The sequence below is a fragment of the Betta splendens genome, chromosome 1, assembly GCF_900634795.4.
Source record: "Betta splendens chromosome 1, fBetSpl5.4, whole genome shotgun sequence".
Classification (NCBI taxonomy): domain Eukaryota; kingdom Metazoa; phylum Chordata; class Actinopteri; order Anabantiformes; family Osphronemidae; genus Betta; species Betta splendens.
Window position 1 is genome coordinate 2,576,277 of NC_040881.3, and position 12,025 is coordinate 2,588,301.

At 41.6% G+C, this 12,025-nt stretch overlaps 2 protein-coding genes across 4 annotated transcripts in view; both read left to right on the top strand.

Moving 5' to 3' along the window:
- The first annotated feature begins 88 nt into the window (after positions 1–88).
- Positions 89–10,092, top strand: tab1 (TGF-beta activated kinase 1/MAP3K7 binding protein 1). Of its 2 annotated transcripts, none has more exons than XM_029158033.2 (11): positions 89–236; positions 872–1,002; positions 1,607–1,760; positions 2,398–2,493; positions 3,118–3,256; positions 5,168–5,284; positions 6,167–6,278; positions 7,380–7,524; positions 7,831–8,044; positions 8,421–8,574; positions 9,465–10,092. In XM_029158033.2, exons 1-11 carry the CDS (start codon positions 204–206, stop codon positions 9,688–9,690), a joined length of 1,521 nt encoding a protein of 506 aa, XP_029013866.1. In that variant the 5' UTR covers positions 89–203; the 3' UTR covers positions 9,691–10,092. The 2 variants fall into 2 exon arrangements, with proteins under 2 accessions (XP_029013866.1, XP_029013875.1); XM_029158042.2 differs by having other exon boundaries at positions 9,468–10,092.
- Positions 10,093–11,879: 1,787 nt separating this feature from the next.
- Positions 11,880–12,025, top strand: part of mgat3b (beta-1,4-mannosyl-glycoprotein 4-beta-N-acetylglucosaminyltransferase b) — a 37,526-nt gene continuing 37,380 nt past the window's right edge. Inside the window, exon 1 of one of the 2 annotated variants that reach the window (XM_029147390.2) lies at positions 11,880–12,016. In XM_029147390.2, coding sequence (XP_029003223.1) covers positions 12,012–12,016 — 5 coding nt within the window. In that variant the 5' untranslated portion in view covers positions 11,880–12,011. The remainder of the gene's footprint in view (positions 12,017–12,025) is intronic. The other variant, XM_055511703.1, reaches the window with a different exon arrangement.

Here is a 12,025-nt window from a genome sequence, read left to right on the forward strand (position 1 = left end):
AGTCGGAAATATATGTAACCCCCACAAGATGAAAATGAATACATCTACATGCAAGACCCCGCATTGCACTGGATGTAATGTTACCTTTTCCATTAGTAGGGCTCGATTGTTTTATTAAATTTGATTTGCATCTTACTTTACTAATTGAAACTTGGACTGTGAACGCTGCTGTGAGACATTGAAGGCAACCAGTCCCGTCCAACATGGCGGCACAGCGCAGGACTTTAATGCAGAGCGTAAGTAAAACTTGACCAGCTATTTCTCTGACTAGTTTAAGCTGTACTGTTACGTTTGAACTACTCTTAACCAGGGAATCTATCTTCATCGGTGCTCGTACCCGTTTGCATATCGCTGTTTTGTGTTCTCAGTAATGCTTCTGTTCAGCTTATGGAGTGCTTTGCTAACAGTTAGCTAGCTAGTTAGCTTTAAATCCTAAAATAGTGAGATTTGTTTGTGTATAGTCGCTGGATGCAGTGAATATAACTGAAACGAGAGAGAGGCTGATTATCTTAATGCCACATGTTTGGCACGTTTGGTCTTAACTTGTGACAATTACCCATATTAATCAACGTTAGCTTGCAACTGTAAACAAGTTACTGAATTTAACTAATACGTTTCTCTTAAGGTAACCAAGTATGGACCCAGCTTTGTTTGATTTAGAGTAAAATGCATACATACAATGTATATATCTCGATTTAGTTATTAGTGCAATTAGTCCAGTAACTTGCACCTCAAAACAAAAACTAGTGAAGAAAGTAATAATAATAGACCAAAGACACCACAGAAGCTCCAGGAAGTGCAGTGGGCATTTGTATTAATGGATAACAATTTAGTTTGTGTCCCAATTGTGTCCCCCTTTGCTCCTTGACAGCATCAGAGCTGGACTGATGATCTGCCGCTGTGTGAGATGTGTGGGGTGGGCACAGCACCCAACAGTGTTTACGGCCCTGATGGTAAAGGAACTCAGAGTCACCCAAATGAAGATGGACACCTTCGGTTCAGGTGTGCCCTCCACAGCAACAGAAGAAATAAATAATGCTAATGTTAATAAATATACTGTACTTCTTCACCGTGTAAATGCTGATGATGACACATTTGTTTGTACAAGTGAACAGCACGAAAAATCTGAAATGTGAAGAGTTCCCCATTTAGCCGTATGAGTTAATGTGTAAATAAATGATTGTTATTCTTAAATTATTGCATTTTAAGTATTCCTCAATGTTTGCTCATATTTCATCATGTTGCTGCTAGTACTACTTATCCAAGGTTTTGTGTTGCTTTGTTCTATAAAGGTGAATTAGCTAATTCAATTCAATTTAGGTGAATTGATCAGTTGAATGTGTGAGCAAGTGGCTTCATCAGCGTGGGATTTATACTCATCGTCTCAAGCATCTATAGTATCTATTAGCTGTGTGAGTCACCTTGGTGAAGACAATGTAGATATGTGACAAACAAGTATTTACTAGTACTTACTTTATAGTACTTGTTCAATTAACATCCTTAGGTTTTTCATAAGAAGCAGTCATAGAAGTGGCCATTGGAATTCTGACCATGGCTTCACATCTGATGTATATTTATTTATCTGTGTGCTTTGTTCATCAATCAGAGGCGAGGATGGTTGTTACCTCTATGGTGTTTTCAATGGGTATGATGGCAGCAGAGTGGCCAATTATGTCTCCCAGTGTCTGACAGCAGAATTGCTACTAGGACAACTAAACTCCAATCACACAGATAGTGACGTACGCAGGATTCTCACACAGGTTAGTATATTTCTATGTTTTTTGCATTCCAACTTCCAAACCAAATTTACAACCAGAATATAAATATGACTACTGTTTACTGTTTCTAACCTTCGAGCAGTATGTGTTAAAAACAATAGAAGGGTCATTAGAAAAGGCATAAAATTATGATCGTTGTAAACTGGCAACTCTGCGTCTGAACTCATCCAGCTGATATTAGCATAAGTCATATGTAGTTATAGAAATAATAGGACTGTTTTATTCCATTTCATGCATATTCTAATATAAATAGGTTTTGTTAGCAAACGCAATATATTGGCTGAATACCAGCAATTATATTCTTTATTGAATCACCCATTAAATATGCATAGTGACAGTTTTCAGTGAATTGAGTTGAATTGAATTTCAAGCCTCAGGTGTAACAAGAAATCAAAAACACAAAGTCAGTGTGATTTTTTTTTTCCCTGTCAATAAAACAGCCATGGTGCAATAATACCTCAATAAAAGTATTACCTTAAACTCTCTATTCTAGAGATGCTGTTGTAGTGGTACTGTAATTCCAATAAAAATATTGGCCTTTTTCTGCGAAGTGAAAGCTTTTCCTTTACATAAGGTGTTTCTGCCTCTGTGTCATTCAAACCTGTGTTTGTCATTTCAGGCATTTGATGCAGTGGAGAAAAGCTACTTTGAAACTATAGATGATGCCCTGGCAGAGAAGGCTCACCTGTCCCACTTTGCCCAACCATATAATGAGGTATACACACAAACAGCTTAAACAAAGCACACAGAAAGATTAAGCAGACAACTGAGAGGAGTAGTTCTTAGTTTCCCTAGCAACCACAGATTTGGGCATTAGTGTGAGCTAATGCTGAGCCTTCCTACAATGACCTCTTTATGTTCTAATGGTTTTATCAAATAAACCAGTATCTGTTTCTTCTCTACATCCACCCAATCATTATTTCTAGATTTTTACTCTTTCACATGTCACCATCTACATTCCTCATACTGCTGCGGTGGTGTGGGGGTTTTCATAAGACGATCAGATACTTTTATTAAAATTATTGAGTCATAATCTCGTTTTGTTTGTTTTCACGCCTCTTCTTGCTTATCTGCTTCTTTCATGTTTTTTTTCTATGTCCTACACGCTTACTTCTTGATTATCTGACTCACTTCCTGCCTTTTTTCTTCTTTCTTCCTCCAACATGTCTCCCTGTCCTAATTTCTCTCTTTTTATCTTGTTATCTTGCCTTTTGACACCTTGAATTCTCTCATCCTCTTTTATCAATTGTCTAATTTACACTTCTTCTACTTCAAAGTGTTTCTTCTTCTACTTACTTATCATGTTCACTACTTCTCCTGTCTCTGTCTTCCTCATCAGAACGTGTCATTCCACCAGCTTTTCCCTCAGAGACAGAATGCGCAAGAGCGTTTGAAGGAGCTGGAGCAGGAGGTGTCAGGTGGAGCTACTGCTGTGGTGGCACTGATACTCAACAACAAGCTCTACATCGCCAATCTTGGTATGGACATGCACCGTTGTCTTGATTAAGAATTTATAGATGGCAGTAATCAACTGTGACCATAAGAAGTCTACATACAAATATAAGCAGCTGAAATAAGCCTTTGTCAAAGGGTTTTGGCTCAGCCTTAGATGTATGACATCCAGAGGGAGCAGAGGGTTAAATCAACAAACCTGTTATCAGTGGGACCCACCTTCACATAAGCCACCAAAAATGAATGCATTGATGATAGAAATTGTCATATTTGTTTCATTTTTTTTCTTCAAACACAAAGGTGGAATATACACCCAAAGGTGTGCTATTTAAATTATTTTTTGTTGCCACCAACTGACCAGTCAATAACCACTAAGAAACAACCTCTCCACCAATAGATGTCAGGCTTCCTTCAGATTTGAGCTTGGTCAGTTAGAGATATTGTTCAGTATTAAATTATACAGTGTAAAACTGGGACACAAATCACAGTTTAATCTCAATCACTCTGTTTAGTTTACAGGTAAATCAACCTGCAGGCTTTTTGAATTAAAACATGCATCTTCTTCAGCTGAGTTGCAATTGATTACAAATTTGTGTTTTGTAGTATGTAGTGTAAAATCGAAGTCAATCAAAAACAGTTTAAAGTTTAGTTTTTGCGTTCCTTCCTTATGTGTGTGTGCGTGTGTTTATTTCTACCTAACAACTTAAGATGCAGAGCATCTTTCATTAACAATTTACTGTTCCACTACACAGACCATTTTAGATCTTTTATAGAGATGAAATTTAGAGACTATAGAGACTTTCACTCTATCTGACACACACACACACACGCACACACGCACACCTACGCACCTTGAGAAAACACAGCCATTATTTAGAAGCTTTTCTTTTTAAGATTGATCAGAATTAGTCATGAAGTACCAGACTTTGGCTTTGTAAACTTATCCAGTAGTGTCCCTAATCTTATTAATGATCACTGTAAGTTTCATGCACTAAGGTGAAGAGAAACATTAAATCCTCAACTTTTAAGGTTTTGCCTTTTTGTTGATTTTATGTTAGCCAAACAAACACAGAGTTTAACCTTCATTCTTTGACTTTTCATTTGAGTAGAAAATGGATAATCAGTAGCATGTAGAAAGGAGGATCCATGGGACCTTGTGCAAGGTTCAAGAGTTCATATTTGACAGAACATGAATCTCTGGGAGGTTTAAAAAGGAGAGTAAGTGTGCGCCCATAAGTACTCCCAGCTGTGTGTTGATGTGAAATATATTTGACAGCTAAGGTCGTATGACTCACAATTTAATATGCTGGGAGTAGGAATGTGTGGAGAGCAGCCAAGGATACATGAACATACGACAGGCGTGGCTGGCAATCCTTTGCAGTCACATAGCGTAACAGCCTTTTTTGAGCATGTAATGTAATAATAAGTAGACATATCAAATGTGTAGATAGTATTCGATAACTAAGAGTTATAGTTCAGCCCAGGGCTCTTTACAGAGGACTCAAAGGAGCTTATGAGCACTTCATTATGACTCACTGGATCAAATCTGAGTGTTTCTCCACGCTTTCACAGAACCTACATTAGAGGTGGGGGTGCTCTGGCTCTGCATCAAGCTTCTGCACAGTTGCCTTAAACTATAAAGGTGAATTAGTCATTGATCAGTTCAGTGTGTGAGCAAGTGGCTTCATCAGAGTGTGAATTATACCCATCGTCTCAGGCAGCTATAGTATCTATTAACTGTGAGTCACCTCAGTGAAGCTTCAACAACATGTTTGTGCATGTTAAGAAAATGTAGATATGTGACAAACAAGTGTTTACTAGTACTTTATAGTACTTGTTCAATTAACATCCTTAGGTTTTTCATGAGAAGCAGTCATTGAAGTGGCCATTTGAATTCTGGCCATGGCTTCACATCTGATGTATATTTATCTGTTCAGGTACCAACAGGGCACTGTTGTGCAAGTCCAGCAGTGATGGCCAGAACCAGGTTCTCCAGATCTGCCGGCCACACAGCACAGACAACGAGGATGAGCTGCAGAGACTGGCTGCACTGGGTGAGATGCACAAAGAGAGAACATTAGTTAAAAACATTATGGAGGGAAAAAGGTGAAGTTTTTGCTTCACAGTTATTTCCTTATTCACTGTTCTCTCAGGAGACACTGCTTAGCAGGAGGTAAATGAAATAAAAATTTGGGCAATGATTGTTGCCATTGTTCTTTGATGTTTTTTTTAATTAATAGAATTAATAAGACCTTGGAAAATGTTTAAACTGATATGTTGTTACATTTTTTTTTATCTTATTTGATTAGAATCCACAGTAATGATGATGCAACAGCTTTACAATATTCAAATTTAAATATTATTCGTCACATACACAACCACATACAATACGATATGTAGAGAAAATGTTCTGTTTTTGTCCAACTATAAAGATAAAAGAAGATCTGTTCACATAAATCACTGGCAGAGACTGTGTCTTTATTCCATCTAGTCCATACTAAAGGCCAAGTTGTCCATTCATTGTGGGGGCAGCCAAGTTATTAGCTCAGTAATGAGGTGAAATAAATAAAACTAGATTAGCTTTTCAGGATCTGGCAGTTGTAATAAACCTAGTTGGGATTTAGCTGCATTGTTTTCCAACCTTTACAACCCGGTCAAGAGATAGACGCCTGTCTCTGTTCATGCTCTCACTCCGTTTTTTCTTTCTCTGAAAGTTCCCACCCCCATAATTACTTAGTTTGCAGGCCCTTCTATAAATGATTTAAATGCAGTGACAGTCATTCAGCTAGTCAAGGTCATATTACTCCCACCTTCGAATCCATGTATCTCCTCTCTGCCTCCCAGCTCTGCCTCCTTTCCTATACCTTCTTTATTGCTTGTGTGATTGCTTTCCACATCCTCTATTCCCCTGCCTCTGATGTTTCGCTCTGCTTTAGGTGTGGATCCAGCTCATGTGAAACAGGCGGGGCAGATAGCCGGGCAGAGTAGCACCAGGAGGTTCGGCGACTACAGGGTCAAATTCAACTATAATGAAATCGATTTGCTCAGGTAAATCTCCCTTTGACAAGTTACAACTGCACAGCTGGGTCAAGATTATTTTACATCATGTTTCTTTCTTTGTTTAATCTTGAGTTAAACAGGAAAATGTATGTGATAGTAATTTAAATGTACAGCCTCAAAACCAACTGCCTAGCATTACCTGGATCCGCCCTGTGCTGTCAAGACAGCTTTAACCCACCTAGTTAGGGAAAGGAACTGGAAAGGTGTCCTCTTACTGTACGTGTGGATGTTAGCAGTGATTTAAGTCATTGAAGTGTTGTGCTTAGATCTCCATGGAGTTCACTGAACATCACCTTTCAGGTCTCTGACCTGGATCAGTTCACAGATGTTGTGTGTGTGCTCAGCTATGAGGTTCTCTGCTTTTGGGCTTGAGCGGGTTGGTTATTAGCCTGTTGCACCCAGCTTAAAGTGTTTTTTTTTTTTTTAAAGCGTGAGTAATATAAATCATCTACTGTCTTTAAATAAAGATAAGATAATGTTTTGCCAAAATATTGAACTGTTTCTTTAGGATCCGTCATCAGGAACTGGGACGACTGATAAATGCTGTAGTGTTGTTGCTTTTTTCTTAATTCAACAATGTGTGTACTCGGCAGTGCTTGTACAGTGGAGGCTCTGTCTCCATGTTAAGGTCTTTACTAACAGATCTGACTGGGGTCCAGCCTTCTCTTAACCCAGTCTCTTGAGAACCCGCGACCCAGGGTCCCCTCTCTCACACTTCTCATTTCCTGCGTTCGCCTGCTCTTCAGTCAAAGCAAATCAGTGTCGCGTATCTCAGAGCCATTTCAATTATGATCCTCAATAATACACACAATAGAATCTTTATAGGATTTTCCTCATCTGTGCGATGAAAGAGACTCTAGGAAATTTGATGTGGGTGAAGTGTAAGTGATTTTTTGGAAATACAGTATGAGGATATGTGGTGCATTGTGTTTAGGTCAGGTTCCCCCTTTTCCTCCTTTCATACAGTCTCTGGTCACGATTTTACTCAACCATTCTTTTCTTCGAAGCTTCTCATTTCTTTCTTTGCTCTTCTCAGTGTTAACGTATCCACTTGTGTGTCTATTTGTCTTTATGCTTTTCCGCCACCAGTGCGGCCAAGATGAGACCAGTCATTGCAGAGCCAGAGATTGATAGCAGCCAGACTTTGGAAGGCGTGACAGGCTTTTTGTTGCTGATGTCAGAAGGTCTCATCAGTGCCCTTGAGTCCGCCCACGGGCCAGAGCAGGCCAATCAGGTGAGTAGGTCTACTCTGATGACCTGATGGCGTTTGGATCTCACCACAGCTGCTTTTCTGCTTTGTTTATATTCAAAGCACATGAGCAGTTCTAATATTATTTCCCTTCACCTCTCCTTTTGGTCATTTTTATTCTGACATTTCTTTCTTTTCATTTGATATCTTTGTTACTCTTTTTATTTCTTGTCTAATGTTGACCAAGTGACATTTGCAGTTTTTCTATCCCATGTAAAATCTTAAGTTCTTCAACAACTCTGTTAATTTCTTAATGTTTTCTTCTTCTCCCCCTCCTGCTGTCCAATGCAGGAAATAGTTGCCATGGTAGCAGCAGAGTTGGCCCAGCAGACCAGTCTGGAGGCAGTGGCTCAGACGGTGGTGGATCGCGTTAAACGGCTGCACCATGACGTCTACGTGTCCGGCCGTCAGAGAGCAACCTACTGTTCTCGACATGAGGACATGACTCTGCTCATACGCACAATCAACTACCTAATTACTGACACAGCACTCACACCCACACAGGGTGAGACGGGGCATTGGGAACAGAGCTGCACTAATGCCTGTATTCATCATTAACATGTCACAAAGTCTTAATGAAAAATAAATGTTAACCTAAATCTTAACATCTTTGTATCAGTGCTTACTAATATTGCTCATTTGTAAGTTAAAACAAAATCAACAGTCAAACTTAATGACCTTTTAGGATAAAAAGCTAGAATCATCAAAGACAAAGACAAACACTTTTTATCTATGTTTTAGTGAACATTTGGAAATTGGATGTTGAAAGTTGTTCAAAAAGGCAGTGAGAAGCCCCTTACATGTAGGCATGGCCTACAAACCTGTGATTTCTGGGCAGGGTTCTCTAAATAAACAGTGACTCTTCCCCGTCTTTGTTTTAGGAGGCCGTATCTACCCTGTGTCTGTGCCCTACTCCAACAGCCAGAGCACCAGTAAAACCAGTGTCACCCTCTCACTGGTCATGCCCTCACAAAATGTCCTCACCAATGGAACCAACACCGCCTCAACCCTGGAGGAAGGCACTCCCACCCCGGGGTAAGACTGGTCTGTGTCCTGTGTTATTGTACTTCTGCATCTCTCCAGCTGCCATGTTGATCTGGGTAAGCTGCATGTTTGTCATTCCCTTGTCCCACAACTGTTGTGTTAACTCTGCTTTAATGTGATTCTACACTTTGCTGCTTGAGGTTACAGTTTATTTTTGAGTGTATGTGGAATGTACCGCCCTCATCCCTCCCATGCTTCATTTATTCTAAGGTTGATATAGAGTCCCTGTCCTCTCTGCACTACCCTGCTTATTTCTGATGAAGATCTCGCATTTAAGGTGCCTTGGGTAACAATGCAAGAGTGGTTAAAGGTGCTACTGCCAGGTTTCCTGCAGAGTAATAACAGAATATGATGCATGTCATTTTGTCTGCAGCTGTAGCTTTGCCGCATGTCTCTACATTCTGTCCTTTTTTGCCCTTTTGAGGACACTTGTGCAATTTAAACTCGCCCTCATCATTCACTGACTGGCGTCTGTATTTCTCTTCCTCGTGGACCCGTCTTACCAACACCCATCCTCTATTCTGCCTGTCATGATTCTGTTCCTTTAGCACGTTGCCCTCTGCTACCTGCCAGAGTTCTGTTGAAGTCCTGCAGCCCATAACTGAACACCCTCTCTCCCCTCTCTTCCACCTGTCCCCACTCCCACTCTCTACCTCCCTCGTCTCTCTTTCCACCAACCTTCCTCCCTCACGTCCTCTCCCTTACTCAACTTCTCTACTGTGTCTCTCCACCCACGATATGGACCCATTTCTCTCCTCTGATGCCCACCCTTCCTCATCCTATTTTCCAACCCTCATACCTGTCCCTTCCTCCACCCACGTCTGTCACCCAACATCCACCTCCCCCACCCCTTCCTCCTTGTACTCCTCTACTCTTCCCAGCAGCCAGAGCCCAACGGCCACCCTCCAGTCCACCAACACTCAGACACAGAGCTCCAGCTCCAGCTCAGGAGACGGAAGCCTCTTCCGGCAGAGAGGCAGTCAAGCAGCGCAGCCGGATGAGACGGGCAGAGTCCCACCATATGTGGACTTCAGTCAGTTCTACCGCCTGTGGGGAAGCGATCACAACGATGGCCAAAGCACGCAGGGAGGACTGGGGCCCCAGTGAGCAGGGCGCTGGGGGCTGGCAATTAGGAAACACAAGAATTGTGAAAGGACCAAAAGGCTTTTGGACTGACCAATAAAATGTTAATTGTCTCGTAACTAAAAATAAGTGACCTACAGAAGCGTGGAGATGCATGGAGCAAAGACTGGGGTACTAAAGATGATGCTGTCTACAAGGGGCAGAAGGGCACACCACAGCCCAGACTATGTCTGCTCTTCTGTTACAGATGCTGGATTGATTGTGAATATGTGTAATCCAGATTCTAGTCCCCTTGTCAGATTGAAAAACATGTACTGTACAAACAGGAATTAGTTCAGAATGATTATATACTGTAACGCCTTAAATGGAATGAGTGGATGTGTTTTTTTTTTTATTTGTGTATATAAATATACTATTCAAAATGAATCAATAGACTCAAAGGACCATGTCTTGCATGTAGCATTTCGTTTGTCCGAATGGACGACTGAAGTGAAGGCGGGTTCAGCCATCAGTGACCCTGGAATCCTGAACGTGTCAGGACTCTAAACAGAGGAGCTGCACATGTGAACGAAGAACTGCACAGTGCACCGACACGATCCAACAGAGGTGTGTGTGTGTGTGTGCGTGCGTGTGCATGCGTGTGTAAACACAAGGTGTCAGCTCTGTCCAATCTCATATGAATCAAACTGGAATTTCTGAACAGCCTCTGATCTGTGACAAAAGGACGTGGTCCTGAAGTTGAATGCTGTTTTCTATGTCCCAGTAAAGCTATTTATTAAGCTACTTATTTTGTCTTCTGAGGAACTGCTCACTGTGGCTGCGATGACCAGAATGCTGGTCTTTGAGCACTAACCAACCTGTTCTGTGGCCTTGTGTCCTTCACAGTGAAGCACGTTTTACTCTTTCAGCATGACGAGAATCAGGATCTGTCATCGGATTGATGAACGGGGAACGAAAGGCACTAAAGCACACGCTGAGTGGGTTCCTAACGGAGTAAAGTGCCAATAGAACCAACCCTGAGGATGGGGAGGGTCCACTGCTACCGCTGAGCTGTTAATGGAGCAAATCGCTCTAACAACCTTTTTCCTTTAATCACACAACAGAATGTACAGTAAAGTGATAGTTTTTGATAGTTCTTTAACTTTTATTCCAAAATAAGTGGAGTTTGATCCATTTTAACCTAAATGCAACAGAATCCAAATCCTTCTGGTTCTGCATAGAAAACCCTGCAGAACTGGGCTCAGGGTGGGCGACCGTGTGCAGTCATCGACCAGTGAGTGAGTGGGTCTGTCCTCATTCAGGATCCTGACTTTAGTGCATTTATACTGTAGATGCAGAGTTAACCCACCTTGCAATTACTTAAATAACTGTCGAATGTCAACACAGTATGTTGCCAGTAGTTCCGTTTCAAAGTGGAACTGGCCAACGAGGAGCTTTGTGTAGCAGCTGTGATCTTGTGAGGCTGGATTATGGATCTGATTTTCTCTTCTGGTTGATATTAATGCTGTGTGTGATAGACATTCACAGGCACCTTGACATAAGCAGCGCAGGCTTGACCGAGGCCCTGGTTCTGTGGTTCTTCATTTAACAGCTTCAGCCTGAATCTGTCAAATAAATGGAACTGACCCTCCATAAATATATTTAACACTAATGACTGAGTGCATAACAGTGCAAACATGCATAAGAAAAATATTCTGCTCTAGGAGCTTTTGGAAATGTCTTGTTGGCTAAGGTTCCATACAGTTAGTCATATATTCATACACACATACGCGTGTGAAGCTACCACCCAGAGGCCGACTGTCCTAGGACTAGTACTAGGGAAGGTCCTTAGAGCGTGAGCCTTTCCTATCTTGCTGTAACAGAACTTGCTTTGTCTACGTGAACGCACCTTCAACCTGCTCGGTGGTTTAGTCCATCGGGTGGCGATGTGCCGCTACATTTCCAGACCTGTCACTGACCACATTAAATAATGTGTCTTCACGCAGCAACTTGCACCTTTGGGTTCAGACTTCGGCTGCTTTTGGCAGCACGGTGCGAGATGGTGAAATGGCTTTGTTCCTGTTCTCATTATTCACCGTGGTGGAGCTTAAGTACCAACTAAAAGTGATGCAATCAGGGAGTCTTTAAACGGTGAGCGTAGACGCAGGATGTCAGTGGAGGTTCATGACAGAAGAATGTGAACCACCGTGTTTGCTCTGCCCACACTCACCTGATTCTCCTCACATTTGGAGGTGTCACCTGGAAGGAGAGTCCAAGCAGGGCACAACAGACAGGAAGCTGTTCACCTGGAACAGAGACGCCGTTCTTCACCGGACCGCGGAGGAAAAGCACGGGTCTCAGCAGCCATGAGGTAAACACT

Coding starts and splice junctions, on each gene's coding strand:
- tab1 (XM_029158033.2), top strand. CDS start 204: ATGGCGGCACAGCGCAGGACTTTAATGCAGAGC. Junction 1,003..1,606: donor GATGGACACCTTCGGTTCAG/GTGTGCCCTCCA, acceptor TTCATCAATCAG/AGGCGAGGATGGTTGTTACC. Junction 1,761..2,397: donor TACGCAGGATTCTCACACAG/GTTAGTATATTT, acceptor TTGTCATTTCAG/GCATTTGATGCAGTGGAGAA.